A 20,359-nucleotide genomic window follows, 5' to 3' on the forward strand; every position below is an offset into this window, starting at 1 on the left:
CAGCGATACGTTGTGATCTGAAATGCACTGTCTGATGTGGTAGAAGCACTTTCAATAGTAACAGTTGAAAAGGGAAAACAATTACAGGGCCATGAGGAAAGAGCAGGGGAGAGAAATTAATTGGATCGCTCTGCCAAAGAGCTGACACAGGCATGATAGGCCATATGACCTCTTTCTGGGCTGTTATTCTGTGATTCGATGATCAATGTTAATTGGTGCCATGGATAAATTATTGTAAAAAAAATCTCTCCACTTTTGCCTTTCACTCTTTACCCAAAGTAATACCCAACGTCATGGAGATTTAAACCACAAAAGACATTTGACCCAATGTCTCTGTACTGTCTCTGTTAGTGCAATCAAAAGATAATGCCAGTGCCTTATTGCTCTCTTCTCTTGGTCTTGTCTCCTTTGGTTTCAATTTTTTCTCTATTCTTCCCTTATAGTCCCTGCCTCAAATATCCCCTGTGACAAATCATTCCATGCTCCAATGTTCCTTGTGTAAAGAAATCTTTCACTCAGAAGAGTTTAAGATCTGAAACTCTATTGCATCGCACTGCAATTTCTGTGACTGATAATAGTCTGCATACAGATCCAGGAGACAGATCTTGACTTTGTGACCATAAAACAGGTGTTACTGAATAATAGCAAGTACATCTGTTCAGTTTTCACTTCCTTTGCAGTCAATGCAAATAAAAACCAGGATCAATGTAAAACAGGCTGTTGTACAAAGTAAATATCAATCCCCTTGCATCCCTGTATATTAAGAGGAAGAATAAAACAACATTGCTGTTATAGTACTGTTTGCTAAATTGAATTAGTTTAATTTCCAAGATTAATATATTTTAAATTTATATTATTCCAAATATTCTAAGTGTATACACACAGTTTCTCAATTATTTCCATTTCAAAATCTATATGTTACAATTTCAAAAATGTTGTTTGCATTTCTAATGCTGAGAATTGTAATAGGTTTTGGATCTGCGTGGAAGCACCAATTTTGTCATCTGATCGAAATAAAAGCTGTTAAATTTCTTTAAGGCTAATTGAAACCCATCATTGAAATCAAGGATCGCCATATGAGTTATAAAAAACAGGTGGGGGTAACTGCCTGCTGCATTCTCCATCAACTCTACCCAACACCCAAGACCCAATGAAATCAAAAAATATTGCCACTTCTGCAAGAGCATCTCGTAGAACGTTTTTCAGATAAACAGATTGTCGGATTGATGTACAAAAGTAGATTGAAACCTACTCAAAGTAGAGTGTCAGGTCAGTTGCTAGTATTGACTGTTTCAAAAGCTGCATGATGTCACTGTACACCCTGGAGGATAGACTTGCAAAAATATTGTGCCCCTGTACAAGGGAAAGAAAAGAATTGGAGTTAAAATATTATTAAAGTACATATTAGAAACAAAAAGAACCCCTAACTACTACTTGGTTCAAGTGATTTTCTTTGTGTTTGCTACTGGGTCCACTGGATAGAATTTAATGCTCCTTCCCCGACTCCCCAGAGCTGAGTTTTGAAGTGGGTGGGTTGTTTGATCAGGTTGCAAGGTGGGAACCCTTTTGCCTCCTTTCCCAATTAAGTCCGGAGGGGGAGACTTGCTTGCAGGTTTGCTTGCGGCCTTGCAGGAAGGTCCCTCATTAAAAGACACTCTGTGCCTGATCGAGACATCTGGCATCAGGAAAGTTGGGGGGGGGGATGATGATGTGGGGGTTATGATGATGAGAGTCATCCCCCGTGCCCTTTCCTCTGATACTCCTTCTTGAAATACCCATCCCACTCATACTTACCTTTCACCAGGGAACTACCGCCAGGTATCCCTGGTGAAGGAACAAGTGTATACATTACCAGTAACACTCCTAGTGGCGCTGTCAGTAATGGAGAGATATATTCTCTGATTGGCCGGCAGTTCTCCAGGTCAGAGTTGCATCCAACTGGAGAAGTCCTGGAATTACATGTCTCCTGTGAAGTCAGGACCCTAATGGCAGTGTTCATGCTTCCAATTGAGGCCTTAATTTCCTCAGGACCCACCAAAATTGTGTAGATGACAGATTCCCCACACCCTTACTAAACCTTTCCCTAAATATTGGATGCAATATAATCCCAGCTGTTTGAAATCGAACATAGGTTTAACAAGATATTCCAAAATTGGTTGCAAATGTCTTGACTTTAATGCAGCCAGTTTGCTGGCCAGATTTTTAAAAATTCATTCGTGGGACATGGGCGTCGCTGGCTGGCCAGCATTTATTGTCCATCCTTAGTTAGAAACCATAGAAAATTACAGCTCAGAAACAGGCCTTTTGGCCCTTCTTGTCTGTGCCAAACCATTTTTTGCCTAGTCCCACTGACCTGCACTTGGACTATATCCCTCCACACCCCTCTCATCCATGAACCCGTCCAAGTTTTTCTTAAATGTTAAAAGTGACCCCGCATTTACCACTTTATCCGGCAGCTCATTCCATACACCCATCACTCTCTGTGTGAAGAAGCCCCCCCTAATATTCCCTTTAAACTTTTCTCCTTTCACCCTTAACCCATGCCCTCTGGTCTTTTTCTCCCCTAGCCTCAGCGGAAAAAGCCTGCTTGCATTCACTCTATCTATACCCATCAAAATCTATCAAATCTCCCCTCAATCTTCTACGCTCCAGGGAATAAAGTCCCGAGGGCAGTTGAGAATCAACCACAATGCTGTGGCTCTGGAGTCACATGTAGGCCAGAGTGAGTAAGGATGGCAGATTTCTTTCCTTAAAGGACATTAGTGAACCAGATAGGTTTTTCCAACAATCGGCCATGGTTTCATGGTCATCAGTAGATTCCTAATTGCAGATATTTTTTACTGAATTCAAATTCCACCATCTGCCATAGTGGGATTCAAACCGGGTCTTCAGAACATTAGCTGAGTTTCTGAATTAATAGTCTAGCGATAATACCACTAGGCCATTGCCTCCCCTGAGTTGATATTTATTGGGCAAACTTTTACAAGATTTTTTCTAAGTGTCCAGCTGGCGTGAAAATGGGAGAGTTGCTGATCTGTTTCTCGGGCAAGTTTTCACTCCCAATTTTAGGCACTTAGTCTTTGAAATATGGGCGAGACCGCTCCTAGTCGCTAGAGGCAGTGGGCAGGGCCTAATGCACCAGGCAGCCGGCAGCTCAGATTGGAGCCACAAACTACTGACAGAACCCTCTCTCAGGCCAGATATAGCCTTCCCCTCCCTCCCGCCAATGGACATCGGTGACCACTCCCAATACTACTGCCTCCGGCACACGGCTCATCACCGCCCCCCCGCCACCCCCCCTGCCCCTGATGGCTGACTGACATGACCCTCTCTCTCCTCTGCCCCCGATCATCACAGAGCACAAATTCCTCCCCCCCACCGCCCCCCCCCCCCACACACTCCATCAGCATACCTGCAAGTGCAGACTCTGCTTCGCCTTCACGACAACAAAGCAAACTGCATTAAACTCAATAGAATGCTCTAACCAGCACGTGACTCCGCCAAACTGCCTGCAGCTGATCTGCCCTAACAAGTGAGAGCTCCATAAAAACCCCAAGGATGGACAGACAGGTACGCAGTGCAGGAAGAAATGGCCTCCAGGAAGACAGCTCTCTGTTTTTCAGATGCTGATCTGACCAGATTACTGGAGGTGGTGGAGGCAAGGTAGGACACCCTCTTCCCCCCCAGCAAGAAGCCACCCCAGGGGAAGGGATGGAAACGCAGCCTGGGAGGTGGTGGCAGCATGCGTTAGTGCCAGGGCACTGGCCAGAAGAACCAGGAAACAGTGTCACAAAAAACTGAATGACCTAATCCGGGCAGCAAGGGTGAGTGTTTTACCTCACGTGGCATTTTTCCCCTAAATGAACCCCCCCCAAATCCCCCCCATCCCTCAGCACACTTCCAGCCCCTGATCTCCAAGCACCTCCCTTCTCCCACCCAAGAGTATCACAACCTTTGCCCTCTGAGGGCCACCCCTTGAAACCCTGCAGGACTCGTGCCATCAGATTTTACATGGCTCCTTATGTCCCCACAGGAGAAGAATACCCATAATTGCCAGGAGAGGGCAAAGACAGGGGGTGGTGTGCCTGAGGTATAGAGTCATAGAGTCAGAGGTTTATAGCATGGAAACAGACCCTTCGGCCTAACTTGTCCATGCTGCCCTTTCTTTTTTAAAACCCCAAAGCTAATCCCAATTGCCCGCATTTGGCCCATATCCCTCTATACCCATCTTACCCATGTAACTGTCTAAATGCTTTTTAAAAGAGAAAATTGTACCCGCCTCTACTACTATCTCTGGCAGCTTGTTCCAGACACTCACCACCCTCGGTGTGAAAAAATTGCCCCTCTGGACACTTTTGTATCTCTCCCCTCTCACCTTAAACCTATGCCCTCTAGTTTTAGACTCCCCTACTTTTGGGAAAAGATATTGACTATCTAGCTGATCTGTGCCCCTCATTATTTTATAGACCTCTATAAGATCACCCCTCAGCCTTCTACGCCCCAGAGAAAAAAGTCCTAGTCTATCTAACCTCTCCTTATAACTCAAACCATCAAGTCCCGGTAGCATCCTAGTAAATCTTTTCTGCACTCTTTCTAGTTTAATAATATCCTTTCTATAATAGGGTGACCAGAACTGTACACAGTATTCCAAGTGTGGCCTTACCAATGTCTTGTACAACTTCAACAAGACCTTCCAACTCCTGTATTCAATGTTCTGACCAATGAAACCAAGCATGCTGAATGCCTTCTGCACCACTCTGTCCACCTGTGACTCCACTTTCAAGGAGCTATGAATCTGTAACCCTAGATCTCTTTGCTCTGTAACTCTCCCCAATGCCCTACCATTAACTGAGTAAGTCCTGCCCTGGTTCAATCTACCAAAATGCATCACCTCGCATTTATCTAAATTAAACTCCATCTGCCATTCGTCAGCCCATTGGCCCAATTGATCAAGATCCTGTTGCAATCCGAGATAACCTCCTTCACTGTCTACTATGCCACCAATCTTGGTGTCATCTGCAAACTTACTAACCATGCCTCCTATATTCTCATCCAAATCATTAATATAAATGACAAATAACAGTAGACCCTGAGGCACACCGCTGGTCACAGGCCTCCAGTTTGAAAAACAATCCTCCACAACTACCCTCTGAGTTCTGTCATCAGTTCCAGTCCTCACCCCCTTTGAGGAGCGGGAACTTGCGGGAGAGGAGGGCATGTAGACCATTAGCGACAGCATGGTCAGGCTGGAGCATAGAAGTGAGCACCTGCCAATCCTCCACATGTTGGAGAAATCTCAAGTTGCATGCAGCGCAGATTCCTTTCTCACCCTTTGCACTTAACCTTGTGTCCTGTGTTGCAGGAAAGGACCCCGTTGCGCCTGGGCCATCTGGCATCGTGGCCCCCATTGTGATGCTCCCACTCATCCTGCCCCTGACAGCTCAGAAAACTCCTCAGAGGAAACGGATGAAGGGACCACCGAGCCAGCACTAATTTTGTCAGCTTCCACCTCGCAACTCACCATCCCAGAGGCTCTCATATCGGTGGGTAAAGTTAGTGAAGAACCTGGGTGACTCTGGTATGCACGACACATCTGCTGATGTACACTGGGTGGTTGAAGGAAAGTCCGAGGCCTCTGGCATGCCGGGGCCTGCTGGAGACGAGGACTCAGCTGGCCCCAGGCTACATGTTGAGCCTCTGAGATCACTTCTCCCTCAGCCGCTGGACTTGCAGCAACAGAGCCAGGGAATGCAGGAGGGGCTGACAGCAACACTGGACTGACTGCGAGGTTGTTGTGAGGAGTCCCAAAGCTTTCAGGTGGACCAGCTATTGCCTGTCCTGCGTGGTTCCCAGGCCAACACTGCAAGGGCGGCGTCCGTGGTGGAAAGCCTGGGGCAGGATATCCTCACCATGAGTGGCAGGTTCCAAGCGATGGCTGAGTCACAGCAGGCCTGCTGAGGGCCTCAACCAGCTTCTCAAGATTCTGCTGCCCATAGCTGAGAGGCTTGAGAGCTTGCAGGAAACCCAGCAGGACAGCGCCAAGACACAGCAGGCTATGGCTTCAGTCCTTGAGAACGTGGCCCAGTTACAATACAATGAATTGAAAATTAAATATGTGACTCGGTGGTATCTTTGATGGCTTTATACTGTGACAGGCTGAATTCCAGTGTTGTACTTCACACTGCAAGTCCAGGACAGCATCTTCAAGCTGTTTCTGCTCTTTCTCAAACTTAGTTATTTCATTATTGGTGCATTTAGTTGTGTAGAAATCTGCTTCCAGCTGAACACTTTTTTTGGGGTTGTGATACACTTTAATAATTAGTCCATTTGGACCAATCCACTGAAACTTTGGATCCACAAGACTTTGTAACAAGAGTTCCTTTGTTCAGCACTGAACAGTCTGGCCTACAGAGTAAACATGGAAGAAAACTGGAACAATTTCTCCATGGCTCCTGCTGCTGCCATTGACGGCCATTGACGGGTGGCCCCCAACTCAGACAGCCATCACAGAGGGCTCGACCACCATGGCAAGAACTCCAGGACTGGCAGGTCTGGTGATGCCAGAGCTTCTGGAGCTCACTGCAGAAGCACCGCCATCCCATGGAGTGACCCACTGGCCCACAGGAACCCTGAGGGAGGGGGAAGGGCTCGAGCCTGTGCCAGGGCCTACCACCCAGGAGACTGCGGCTGTGGCTACACCTTCTTACTCCCCCGTTCCTGACAATGGGGCATCTCAGGGACAACGGGATGAGGAGGGTGTCATGGATACTTCACTGAAACCTGGAAGCCAGCCAGGGTCCTCCAAGTCCAGGCCCTCCAGGGGACCCTCGCCAAGGGCATCACAGGCCACGGGGCATGGTAGAAAGCTGGCCATCTCCCCCCCACCCCCCAATGTACATCCTGCGGAGACACTGAGACGTAGTGGGAGGCCACGTAAAGTTAAGAAGTTGCAGCGGCACTAAGGTGGCACAAGTGAAGGGCAACACTAGGTAGATAGAATATTTAGGCACTTTAAAGTCTCACGTTCACATGTTTTTATATTATCACTTATTTTGAAAGCACTATTACTGACAACAATAAATGTTATTTCACCCCATACCTGTGACTAACTTGTCTCTAATTAGTCTCTAACAGGGATGTACCTACCCCGGTGATCGCCGGAGGGACTGTGCACATTGTCAGTGGGGAAGGCTCCTCAACATACTGCTTCTGAGAAAATCAAGGCGCTCAAATAATTCTCTGGCTGCAGCAGGTGGCATGCATTGGCAGCGACTTACAGCATCTGCCATGGCATCCCAAGAACTCACGAGAGATTCTGTCTCCCACCTCCCCACCCGGGGCTCTCCTTGGGGGTTTAGTGCTCCCTTACTCAGCACCCAGACGTGGGCCCAGGTGCCAGCATGCATGCAAAGCTCAGGGAGGAGTCAGACTAGTTTGCACCAGGGCATCATCACAATGGTGCTTAGCGAGTTGTCATCATCTTCCTGCCTGCCACAGAAACTCCCTAACACAGCGTACCCAGGCCCATCACTCTGGTGTTTCAGGAGACTCTAGGACTCCAAGAGTGGGTGGGGGGGGTATGGAACCCACATGCGGCAACACAGGCCCCTAGTGACCAAAGTGCGTGGTGATCAGGGCCTCCCTCGCATGCCTGATCCTTGCTGCTGCCAGCCCTCCAGTGCCTTGTGGTTTGCTCATCGTCCTCCTCCTCCTGCTGGGCGGCCTCCTCCCCATAGACGCCCGGTTGGTTGGCCTCTACGTCCTCCTCCTCCAAAAATCTCCTCGCTGCTGCATCAGGTTGTGTAGGGCACAGCAAACCACCACAATGCGAGATGATATCAGGGGCTATATTGGAGGGCCCAGCTAGAGTGCTCCAGGCACCTGAACCGCATTTTGAGGAGCCCTATGCACCGCTTCACTGTTGAACAGGTGGCAACGTGGGCCTCATTATATCGGGTCTCTGGATCAGTCTCAGGCCTTCACAAAGGTGCATCAGCAAAGTCTGAAGCGGGTGCCCCATGTCCCCCACGAGCCATCCTTGCACACTGGGGTCCTCCACAAAGACCTCCGGGACATCAGAACTCCTCAATATGAAGCTATTACGTACGCTGATGTCTGACACAGATGTGCATGATATTCAACTGATGGTCACACAGCAATTGCACATTTATTGAGTGGAAGCCCTTTCTGTTCATGAATAGTCCTTGATTCTTCACCAGGGCCTTGATGGCAACATGGGTGCAGTCTACAGCTCCTGCAACATTTGGCATTCCCGCGATGGCATTCCTGGGCTTTCTGCTGGGCCTGATCCAGGTCAAATTTAATATACCGGCGAGCCCAGGTATACAGGACATCCGTGATCTCCCTGACACACTGGGTGTGGGTGACCTATCATGCCCCTAGGTGCCAGGTCCTGCAACAAATGGCACAGATCTCACACTGTCTCCTTTCAGAGCCGGAGCCCCCGGCAGCACACTATGTCCGACTGTTGCTCAAAGGACTCTCTTGTGCAGAAATGCCGGGGTCTCCGCTCCCTACTTCATCCGCCACCTCCCCCCACCCCCCCTCACTCAGGGCAAATGGCAGCTACGTCCTGCCTCTGGCAACTGTTTCCCTCTACTCCTGTGAGTGGTAAGGCCTGGGCCTCCTCTGCCCGTAATTCATTCTCCTCAGCTCCAGCAGAAACCAAAAGAACAGCAAGATCAATGGGTTGCATTGCAAAAGCCATCTCGTTAATCTGAAGGGGGGTGGGGTGGAATTTGGGGAAGGGGAGAGACAGATGGGGAGGTTAAAGAACTCTGCTCACTCCCAGGCTAGCAACACACACTCCCCATAACCCCCTCCCCCCCACAGCCTCCCAGCACCACACATTCCCCTTACACCCCCCCACAGATCCCAGAATGGCAACACGGCCCCCTTCCATTCCCCCCCACTCTCGAACACCCAGAACCCATGCAGTAGTGGCCATAGACAGTGCTGCTTGACAAGTCCTGAGGTTACAGCACTGCCACTTCACAGAGTTTCCAGCCCAACCTCCATTGCAACAGTGTTTGTTGCTGCCTGCACTCGGACCCAAAGTCAGCGCTCTGAGCTAGGTCCATGCTGAGAGTCCGAGGTTAGACCCTGTGAGCAACAACAGTCCCCCACCCTTCCCACACACTCGCAGGCCCCCTCTGACCCAAAATGGAACAAGGACACCACGAAACAATCCCCTCTGAGCAGCACGGTGCAGTTTGAATGTGGAGACTTACCTCCTCGTTCACCCTCACTGATCAGGCGCCTGAATCTGAGTTTCATAAAGGAGGTGTTTCCCTGACCAATCTGGCTGCAGCCAACGAGGTCATTAAGGCAGGTGATCTGGGACAATTGGGAGTGAAACTCACTAATGACTTTGTGATGAATGTAAAAAAAAAATGTAAATTGACGTTTTGCCCGTTTTGGGCAGGCTCCCAATTGCAGCAATTTAGTTTTGGTAAAATGGGAATGGGCGCAAAAGCAGGCACCATTCCCGCTAGTCACATCACGCCCGATTTTATGACATTTTCCTGCCGCAAAACAGGCGCAATGAGGTTGTAAAATTCCGCCCAATGACTCCGAAATTCCTGTACCCATCAAAGGTTCAAGCCTTCTAGTAGTTAGATTTTCTCTTGCCAGTTTAATGTCAATAATATATTGACCTTAAAGTTGCTGAAAGTGTAAGATGGATAGAGCTTGGCACCCTCAGACTGAACAGGGCAAGCAATTGGATATCGCCTTAATCCATTCGATTAAAGTAATTGAAAATTAACAGTGCGAGGTCTGGAAAGGTAGTGCAATGTAAAATGGTAAACTCAATGTCAAACCAGAGACAGAAAGAGAGGAAAATTGAAAATGCACTAAGCAAGAGAAAAGGGGAGTCAGAAAGGAAGAGTAAAACATGTTTTTAATTAAGATTCTTTTGCAATTTTTAAATCCCCAATTTAAAACAATTAAAGTGTAAAGAAATGGCACTCTGCTCTTGTCACATTTATATTCAGTGCCAGAACAGTTGCCTGGCAGTGAGAAATACTTTGGGAGAAAATCTTCTGCCCCATGGTGGGTTTTCTGGTAGTCATGATGTGGAGATGCTGGTGTTGGACTGGGGTAAACGCAGTAAGAAGTCTCACAACACCAGGTTAAAGTCCAAAAGGTTTATTTGTTAGCAAAAGCCTCTAGCTTTCGGAGCGCTTGCTGCTCCTTCAAGCGCTCCGAAAGCTAGAGGCTTTTGCTAACAAATAAACCTCTTGGACTTTAACCTGGCGTTGTGAGACTTCTTACTGGGTTTTCTGGTGGCAGAGGTGGCTTGCTATTGGCTGCCGGTGAGATCTTCCAGTCTTACTGAAGTCAATGCTGGTTGACATTCCTTATCTGTGCTGCTGTCAGAGAGCCTCAGTGGGAGTCAACTTTGGTGGAACCAAAAGACCCAGTTGGCAAGGATTCGTGAATTCCACCCGTACCACATCATTAATAGGGTGTGACATTTGGCATGATGCTATGGGTGCCTTTCCCAGTGCCTACCCACCCACCCCCGATTCCACCACAATTCCACATGTAGTGGGAGGGGTTTCGGGTTATCCACCCACTCCTGGGCCAATTGAAACTCTTAAGTGACCACTTAATGCTCACTGATTAAGGGACTCCCCTCACCCTGCTGCAATTTTTCATTCAGAGTTGGAGGAAGGAGCCAGGTTTGAGGTCTGCCAGCTCTCACTATTGGAACTACATTCAGGAAAGGAACATATGTCCTTTCAGGCCCCTTTGGGCTCACTCCCTCCCCAAGGTCTGGCCTTCTTGCCAAAGGAGCCCCCGCCCCCCCCCCCGCCCCCAAGCGTGTGCACCCAGGCTCCTCACCTCCCTCAATGAGGTCTGCAAGCTGCTCCCGCTGAGAACCACCCCAGTCCACACCTTTCCTCTCTATGGCTCCAGCGACAATTTTATCTGGGATGGGCATTGGCCATTGCTCCTGGTGGCATTACTGGCATCAGAGAGCTGCCAGCCATTTGATTGACAGGTAGTTCTCAAGCGGGTCGTAAGGGGTGGAAGTCTTGCCCTGAGCCACTGTAGTGGGTCGAGTTCCCTGGCGTCTTTTTCACTTCAGGAGGGGGAGGAAGGGTCGGATGGTCAGTAATTCACAACATCCTGCCCATGCTATGGCAAATTTGCTTCATATTTATAGCACATGGATTTCATGTTGCTCAACACATTTAACTAGGAGCCAATAGAAAGATGTTAGTTCTCGCAAAACTAACAGTGGAGCAGTGTATCCCCAACAGAAATCTTTTGATTTCCATATTTAATCACATATCTAGCCTTGCCTGAAATTGCTTTGGTATTTGCTATTTACCATGCCATAACTTTGACATCAAATTTGTACTTTTCTAGTACACTTTGGAGTTAAATTAGTTACCAATAGTTTTCTTTCTAAGGAAGAATGTGGATTCACAGTCTAAATCATCAAAACATGGTTCATGCTCATTATTCTTTTCTTCCGTGGCTTCTGCTGCAAGATTAATTATAAAAAGACTTTGCAGTCAAATTAAATGTTATCACCACTAACTGGAAACAAAGCAAATTATTTACTTGATTATTAATGATTAATTGTTACTGAAAAGGTTTAATTTAAAATGTTAATCTCAGTAGTTCTTTTTAATGACTGCTTATACTCTTAAAATGCGGGGCACGATTTAGTGTTTCTTCTGAAGTGCAGCAAGATTCATTTTCATTCTGGAGGCCTCTGCAATAGTAAGGAATTTCAAAGTGTTCTTTGGCAGACATTTGTTTTTCTCAAATAGTAAAGGAAGGATAAGGTTACAATTACTGCTATGGTGCAGTATTACATGGAAACTTGATGAATTTAATTTTTTATATCTAGTCATATCACATCTTTTCTGGTTCAACTTTACTTTCTGTGGAGTCGGTTAGTTAGAAGGAAAATATTTGATGTCTTTCAGAGGAAATGTGAATGTTTACATCAATACTTCACAAAGGAAACCTATTAAAATGCAGTATTTTATAATTCAGGTTCCGGGGTACATTTTACATCTCTATGATAAATATAATACAAAACAGATTTTTAGTCTAGCCAGGAGTTGAGAGGGTGTGTTATGGTCCAATAAGTGCAAAAAAGAATGGTATTGGATGGGAACAAGTCAGAACCATTATGCCAGCTGACATTCAAGGATGTTCACTAGACACGTTGACTGATTTGGGCTTGCACTAGCTTTGATCAACTTACTCAGTGAAGTTTCATGCTCCTTTTTGAAAGCAAATGATCCCAATGCAGCAAGCTACTTCCAGTAGAGTAGAAATTGTATTGTGTTGCATTAATGATCTGATGCATTCCCTTGCTGTATGAATCTATGAACATATGCATTAGGGGCAGGGGTAGAGGTTCGGCGACTTAAACCTGCTCAGCCATTCGATAAGATCATGGCTGATCTGATTGTGGTCTCATCTCCACTTTCCTTCCTACTCTTTATACCTTTTGACTCCCTTGTTGATCAAGAATCTTTTCTCTCTGGGGAAGGAAGTTCCACAGACTCATGACTCTTGGAGAGAAAAACATTCTCCTTGTCTCTGTTCTAAATGGGGGACCTCTTATTTTTAAAACTGTCCCCCTAACTCTAGTCTCTCCAACAAGGAGAAACATCCTTTCAGCGTCCACCCTGACAAGGATCTTATCTGTTTCAAGAAGATCGTCTCTAATTCTTCTAAACTCCAATGGGTACAGGCCCAACTTTCCTCATAGGATAGGCCCTTCGTTCCAGGAATCAGCAGTAGTACACCAATTGTCAATATTACAGTTGCAACATTGAAAAAATATATATAATGCATGAGCATTTTTTTAAAAGCTCGAAAGCCTTTTTCAAAAGATGTTTTACAGTCGTATTTTTTGAATTTATGCTCTGAACTTCCAACCTGTTCCTCATTCATTCATTTTGAATATAGAGATAAAGAAGCTAGAGTGTGTACTTAATGTATGTAACTTTGTGTATAGTATTGAAGTATTGTGTGTTGTACAGTAATGTGCATTTCAATTAAGTTAGTTTTGACAGTTTTTTCCCCTCCTTTTCTAATGATGCTGACTCGTGCTGGGTACAGTTCCACATGTGCCTACAGCCCTCTAGCACCCCATCCAAGGGGACCATTATTATTTTGTGAACCCAGACAGGAATGCTCGCAGACTTGTCGATCTTGAATGGCATCATTACTGATTAAGAAGTTTAACAACACCAGGTTAAAGTCCAACAGGTTTATTTTAAATAAACCTGTTGGACTTTAACCTGGTGTTGTTAAACTGTGTTTACCCGAGTCCAACACCGGCATCTCCACATCATCATTACTGAGCCCAGCCCTGTTCTGACCAGAGGTACACACAGAGGGCAGAATGTAATGCCATCCCCTAAGGACCGCCTCAGTGTTAAGTTCGACTCAGGAAAGTTTGTGGATGGCTTTCCTGCCTCACTGCCAATTGAGGCCCTTAAGTGGGTAATTAATGTAGGGAGCCCAAGAAGCAAAACTCTGTTGGGTTTGCTAGTGAGCTCCCAGAGAGCAGAGGGTTGACGGAGTGGGGAGGTCACTCAGTCTCTGATCAAGGGGCCTGACATCAGGGAGAGGTTGGTCACTGAAAGCTGCCCCCCCAGCCCTTGCTGCTGCTCCCCATCCCACAGGAGAAAAGGGGGTGGCAAGATGATTCTGACTGGCCAAGGTGTTGCCGTGGGGAAATCAGCAATCTTTTCTCGTGTGGTATAAATTGTTGTGATTGTTTGAAATTTAGCATTCTTGTGTTTGTCTTGATGTCATGTTGGTAGCATGTCGTACCTTTCAGCAATATTCAATTTTTGTAACATCAAGTGACTGTTTAGGGCAAAAAAATGGAAAAAAACTAACAAATGGATTTTGATACTTGTAAATGTGAGATTATCCACTTTGGACCTAAAAGTAGTAGAAGAGGGAACTTTCTAAATGGTGAAAAGTTAGTAAGGTGAAGCTTCAAAAATGCTACGGCAATGCGGGTCTTTTTATTGAGAGGACTAAAATACAAAGGAGTAGAAGTTATGCTTCAGCTGTATAAAGCCATGGTTAGATCAAAACTGAAGTACTGCAAGCAGCTCTAGCACCGCACCTTAAGAGGAATATAATGGTCTGAGAAGGATTGTCCTGGCACTGTGCCTTAGGAAGGATATAATGATCCGAGAAGGATTGTCCTGGCACTGTGCCTTAGGAAGGATATAATGGCCTGAGAAGGATTGCAGTGTACAGTAACCAGAATTATACAAAGGAGAGTTTACATAAACGAGAGTTGTATTCTCCAGAATATTAGAAAGATAAGGAGTGATTTCATCAGCGTTTTCAAGTTATCAAGGGAAACTGATAGAATAGTGTAAGGCGGCAGTTTAGAATAACCTGGGACTAAAAGACTAACAATCAGAGTGAATACATAATAGAGAAGTCACAGAGTGCCTGGAATATACTTTATAAAGGTACTGTTTGTGTAGAGACACATATAACCACTGTTAGAGAATTTAAACATGTAGTTTTGAAAACATATTGTATTCTGTGTTAAAAGCATACACCTTGGTTAATGACACACAGCTCTAAGGCATGATGGAATGTAGTCAAGTAAAAACAACCACATTCTTAGGAACAATACAGCTACTGAGTGAAGGGAGAAAGCAATTCTCATCGGTATCTCTAGATGGTCCTAATGAATAGAATATTCACTTAGCCAACGATAGTGCTAGAAATCTCAGACAGGTCAATGAATAGATCATACATTATACCAGACGAGGAGGGCTAGGGAATGTTAGGAGACTGTGAGAAAGACTCTCAAAGTCTCTCTGAAAGTCATCCTGGTCCTATGTGACAGTGACCAACGCTTGCCTCTCTGCCTGGCCTCCTGTCATTGTATTCCCTCTGCTGTTGGTGCTGGACTGCCTGCACTGGTTCCAGCACTGTTCCCCTCTCCCCCCCGCCCAGCAATCGAGAGTGCAGGAGTACAGGGTGAATGATTTTCGATGTGCAACGCACACTACTTTTCTTTCAAGGCAGCCTCTTAAGTACCCTCCTCTAAGGGACTCCGATATGTGATGCCACTTTAATGAGCGACTCCTCGAATCTTAGATTTTGCACTGCTCCTATAATTTTCGTAACCAATACTTTGCTCTGACACTGAATCTCAGAGTATCAGAATCAAGTTTGAACACAGGGAAGAACTCTTGAAAGGCAACGCAGCCCCCTGTGGACTCACTCTCCTACAAGTCAAAAGAGCTCCCACACTGAGTTAGGTAAGTCACCAGCCTTCAATAGGCAGTTTATTAAAGGCATGGGAGACTTATATTAATCTCATTTAATTGGGATCGCTGCATTCAATCCTGGCAAATCACATTTAAATTGCATGCAAGTGGTTGATTTTGAATACATATGAGGTTCCTGCCGCTAACAGGCAGGTTTCCCGCTTGTTTACACCCCCACTGCTGACATAATCAGGAACTGTTTTGCATTGCTGGGATTCTAGTGGGTGTCCCCCATACAATTCTCCAAATCCACCCACTATCTTGGCCACCCCAACAGAATCCTCAAAATCCAGCCCATTATATTGCGATTTGGTTTGACCTGGAGGGAGTAGCCAGAATGCAGTACCTCACTCTGAAGAATCATAACCGCATGGTTGAAATGATGAAGCTCTAGAGTAGCTGAGGTGCCATAGAGCTGTGCCAGCGCAGACCCAATCCTAGAGGAAGAAAAAGATTCAACAAAACAGAAAAAATATATATTTTCTTCACTTTCAAGATTAAAATCTTCTCCCTTCCAGAATTTCTCCCACATTCCTCCACTTTTAAGTTTACTGATTGGTTCTGTTCCTTACGGCGAAAGCAGGTCTCAATGAAATTTACCATGTGAACTGAGTGCATCTGGCTGCGTTTCCAAAACAATTGCTAAAAGTAACTCACTAACAAGCCTATTTAATCTGATTAACAGATATAAGAAAAAATGTTTTGACAAAATAAAAAATGCGAAGTCCTCTTAAATGTCAATTTGGATGAAGTGTTTTATGTGTTTTTAGATCCAATTTCTATTTTCCTGTTGGAATTTATTCACTGCTGCTGATAGAATAGTTTCAGTTATACTGCACTTTTACTGGATATTACATAGGAGGGTGATTTCTGTAAATAAAATGTTAGGATTTAAAATAATTGTATTATTAACACAATAATAAATTGAGATGCAGTTTTCATCGTAGGATGGGGGTGGAAAATTGAACTTCTGAAATTATTCAATCTCAAAAACTGCAGTGCCTGGTGGGTTATCTGAAGGTAACTTGGGCCAGAATTCACCGACCTCGCCTGCAGCTGGGATTCTCTGGTCCCGCTGCAGTCAATAGAGATTTGGCTCAGTGCCAAAATCTTCGTTCTTGCTGGTAGCGGAGGTGGGGCGTATGGGACTGGAGAATTCTGGCCTTGGTATTTAGAAATAAAAAGAGAAAGTGCTGGAAAAGCTAGGCACGAGTTCCGAGGGAGAGTCATATTGGACTTGAAACGTTTACGTCCTTTCTTCTCCACAGATGCTGTCAGAACTGCGGAGTCTTTCCAGCATTTTTTGTTTTTATTTCAGCATATACAGTATTATTACATCTGCAATCCAATTGGCCACGAATCATTGATCTAAATTGCCAGTTTCTGTAACTGAAGCTGTAGGCGTTTGGTAAACAAAATATATCGATTTAGAAGATTAAAATCAAAACTGAATAAAGAAAGAGCAAAGTTACTTTCAAATTATTTTCATTGTGCATTGCATTGGATATGGATGGAGATCAACTGTTTAAAATAATTATTGGCAAAAAAGATAACACTATATTTGTAACCATTAGAACTTACTTTGCTTGGAAAGCATTGTTAGTGCCTCTGTGGTCCAAGTCATGACACAGGCAACCCACCATGAGACCGAGAACTTCTGTGTCTGTTAAAAGTTCCTGAAAATCTGCAGTCTGGCAAAACAACAAACATATGTATCAGGCAATGTTGGGTGGCTCCATAGTTTGTATCAGTGGCGTTGACTGAGAGCAAGATAAAAATATTCACAGCAAGTGGCTTGATTACAGGAAGAAAGGTCGATAAGCTGTAGTGACACGAGGTGGAATTTTATCGGTACGCCCTGCCCATCAATGGGCGGAGCGAGCCAGTAAAATTACCTAGAGCCAAGAACTCCGGATCGCGCCCGATTTCTCAGCTCTCGTGATCTTACCGGTACCATATTTCTGGCGAGGTCAGCCTCTCATCCATTTCTGGCGAGAGGCTGAATTTTTTTTTTAATACTTTTCCAATTCAATCAGATCAAATCCAATTCAGAGTCTCAACAAGTTGAGACATTTCCGATCCAGGCTGACAAGACAGGGCGGGTGACTAAGCCACCCTGTCCTGGGCCTGATCTACATGAGTCAAGCTGATTGGAGAAGGGGGAGGATCCTCCTCCAAGACTTGAGCTCATCTGCATCTTAGCCAAAAGGCCGAGATGCCGCTTTTAAAAATTGCTTCATATGAAACATATGAAGCCCCAGCATAACCCCATGACCTCAACCAAGTGCAGATCCGATACTACACTTGATCTTAGCCAAAAGGCCGAGAGGCTGAATATATTATTTAAATTTATTCAAATATTTATTAACATGAAAATAGCGAGCCCAGCATTCAATCCCCCAGGCTCACTTGCCTTTATGGTCTAGCTGGGAGAGATTCTCTCTGGTGAGGACAACATCTGCTCCCCATGAGCAGGGAATTGTCATGTTGCCCTCGCCGGGGGGCTGGTGCGAACTCTATGTGTGATTGGTGGGGGTATGGAGGGGGGGCGCACTGTGCAATCTGTCTGCGATAGGTATGGGGAGGGAGGGAGGAGAGGACTGCTGCCATTCTGCCTATGGTCGGTGGAGGAAGGGAGTGGGACCCCGTCACGCACTTTGCCTTGATCGGTATGGAAGGGAGGCAGGGGGCCTGCTGCTGCTCTGCATGTGATCAGTGGGGGAGAAGGGGGGGGCGATCGGTCTGGGTGGTGGGGGCTATGTTTTTGGGTGGTATGGATGTCGTGGGCCCCCGTGATTGCCAGTGGGGTGGGGGGATTTTGTTGAGGCTGGTTGGAGCAGCAGAGTCCTGACCGATCTCTCTTTCTCTGTCAGGCCTCTGCTGTTGCAATTGTGCAAGTGCAGCCAGAGAGGTCTGCACATGCGCAATAACTCCCTCTGCTGCTGGCTGACAAATTAAGTCCCGCGCATTGCCTGTAGTATCTAGAAACAGTCTAGCCCATTTTTTCAAGCACCATGTGCTCAAGATTGGGAATAAAAACTTGCCCAAAAAACAGATCTGCAATTCTCCCATTTTCACACTAGCTGGACACTTAGAATTTTTCACTTAAAATTCTGTCAACTGTCTCACAGCTCCACCTTTACATGGTTTGTTTTAACCTTTGCTTTCTTTATATATCAGGTACCATAACAACAGGATACAGCTCCAGAGAAATCTAACATGGAAAATACTTGACAGGAATGCTTTCACTGGCATTGAGCTAAGGTTTGAAGAAATTACAGTGGATTACCAATAGGGAATTCATATATTTGTCACAATCAGCCATCTTGGTTTAGCAAACAATGACTAACTCTGTGTTTAAACATCTAGGTAAAGGGGAGAATTTTGAGCAATGGCAATGGGTTGAAAGAGCTCCACGTGAGGAAGATTTGATGCTGGCAGTGCATAATACAGAACATTATTAAATTATTAGAACATTATATTTGAGGTGAAGCTCAGTAAATATATCCCAAAAACATTTATTCATGGGATGTGGTCTTGCTGGCTGGGCCAGCATTTATTGCCCATTCATAATTGCCCTTGAACTGAGAGGCTTTCTGGGCCATTTAAAAGTCAAACATATGCTGTGGATCTGGAGTCACATTTAGGCCAGACCAGGTAAGGTTCTCTAAAGGACATTAGTGAACCAGATGGGTTTTTACAACAATCAACGTCATTAGAATTAGACTTTTAATTCCAGATTTTTATTCAATTCAAATTTCACTATCTGCCATGGTGGGATTCGAACCCAGGTCCTCAAAGCATTACCATGGATCTCCAATAATTAGTCCAGTGACAATGCCACCACATCCTATATTACACCCCTGTGGTTAATTACCTAGTAATCCACTGTAAAGAAAAACACCTGACCATCTGCTGATGAAATTTGTGATTCCAGCCTAGAAAGTACAGTAACCAATCTTATTGTAGTAATTTCTTGTGCATTTATATCAAAACCATTTTCTTCATGATTTTGGCACAAACATTTATCTTAAATGAATAAATAGCATTGTCAAAATAATAGAAGATTTTGATAGTGCACTGAAATTTTTGACAATGACATTGGCTGACAGAAATTTCCATACATATACAATGGAACTGTTACTTAAGACACTGCCACTGGGAGATGATTTCTCATGTACAACCATAAGTACAAAGAACAAAGGTTCCTTTTTGTAACTTAATTGTAATTAAAATCAACATGCTGAACATGACCAATGACTAAAGCTGTCCAATTGTAATCAAGGGCCACACCCAGCTGTACATTATCTGAAAGCCAATTGACCAGAATTTACCTAGTGAACCAGAAGACCTCCTTGCACCCCCCCCCCCCCCCCCCCCCAACCAACACGGTTCACCAGCATTGGGGCATCAAGACACTCCCGATGAGTCCCCTTGTGGAACCCAGACATGCCCCACCTCTTGCATAGCTCCGCCCCATTGCAGAGCCCCCACACCTTGCAAAGCCTTTCCCCCTGCCATCCACCCCCCCTATTCAGAGCTCCCCCACCCCCGCCATCATTCATACTCCTGTCATAACCCCACTCCAACTCATGCCACACCCTCACAGCACTGCTCCAGCACACTTTTGTGCCCAACTGGGCACTGCCGGGGTACCAGGTCAGCACTGACAGGGTGCAAGATGGGCACTGCCTGACCATTCCCCCAACCACCCGGGGACTTCAATGGCCTCCAATTCCCCCAGTGTGGCCATGTCACCTAGTCCCTGTTGCTGCAGAGCAGTAGTGATTCTCGCCAGCATAATGACTCATCAGCGAGGGGGGAACCAGCCGTAAGGGCGGAAGCAGCTGTCCCGAACACACTAATGCCATTTAAATTAAGGCAATCCGTTCTGGGCACAAAGCCATTCTCGACGGCAAAACAGGGCCGGTAAAATACCCAACAGGTCTGTGCACGGTGCAAATCTGACTTTTGGGGCAAACGTTTCCCAAAAAAATTCGAAGTGTGAGAAAATTGTAGGTTTTCTCACTTTTTTTTCCAGTTAT

At 45.6% G+C, this 20,359-nt stretch overlaps 1 protein-coding gene and 1 pseudogene across 1 annotated transcript in view; both read right to left on the bottom strand.

The window, feature by feature from the left end:
* pde11a (phosphodiesterase 11a) overlaps positions 1–20,359 on the bottom strand; it is a 362,109-nt gene that overhangs the window by 86,078 nt on the left and 255,672 nt on the right. Inside the window, exons 13-15 of the mRNA XM_078229219.1 lie at positions 16,896–17,005; positions 15,661–15,751; positions 1,253–1,353 (exon numbers count right to left, since the gene is read on the bottom strand). Coding sequence (XP_078085345.1) covers positions 1,253–1,353; positions 15,661–15,751; positions 16,896–17,005 — 302 coding nt within the window. The remainder of the gene's footprint in view (positions 1–1,252; positions 1,354–15,660; positions 15,752–16,895; positions 17,006–20,359) is intronic.
* On the bottom strand, positions 17,519–17,648 carry LOC144504195 (U2 spliceosomal RNA; annotated as a pseudogene).

This window comes from Mustelus asterias, chromosome 14, assembly GCF_964213995.1.
Source record: "Mustelus asterias chromosome 14, sMusAst1.hap1.1, whole genome shotgun sequence".
NCBI lineage: Eukaryota > Metazoa > Chordata > Chondrichthyes > Carcharhiniformes > Triakidae > Mustelus > Mustelus asterias.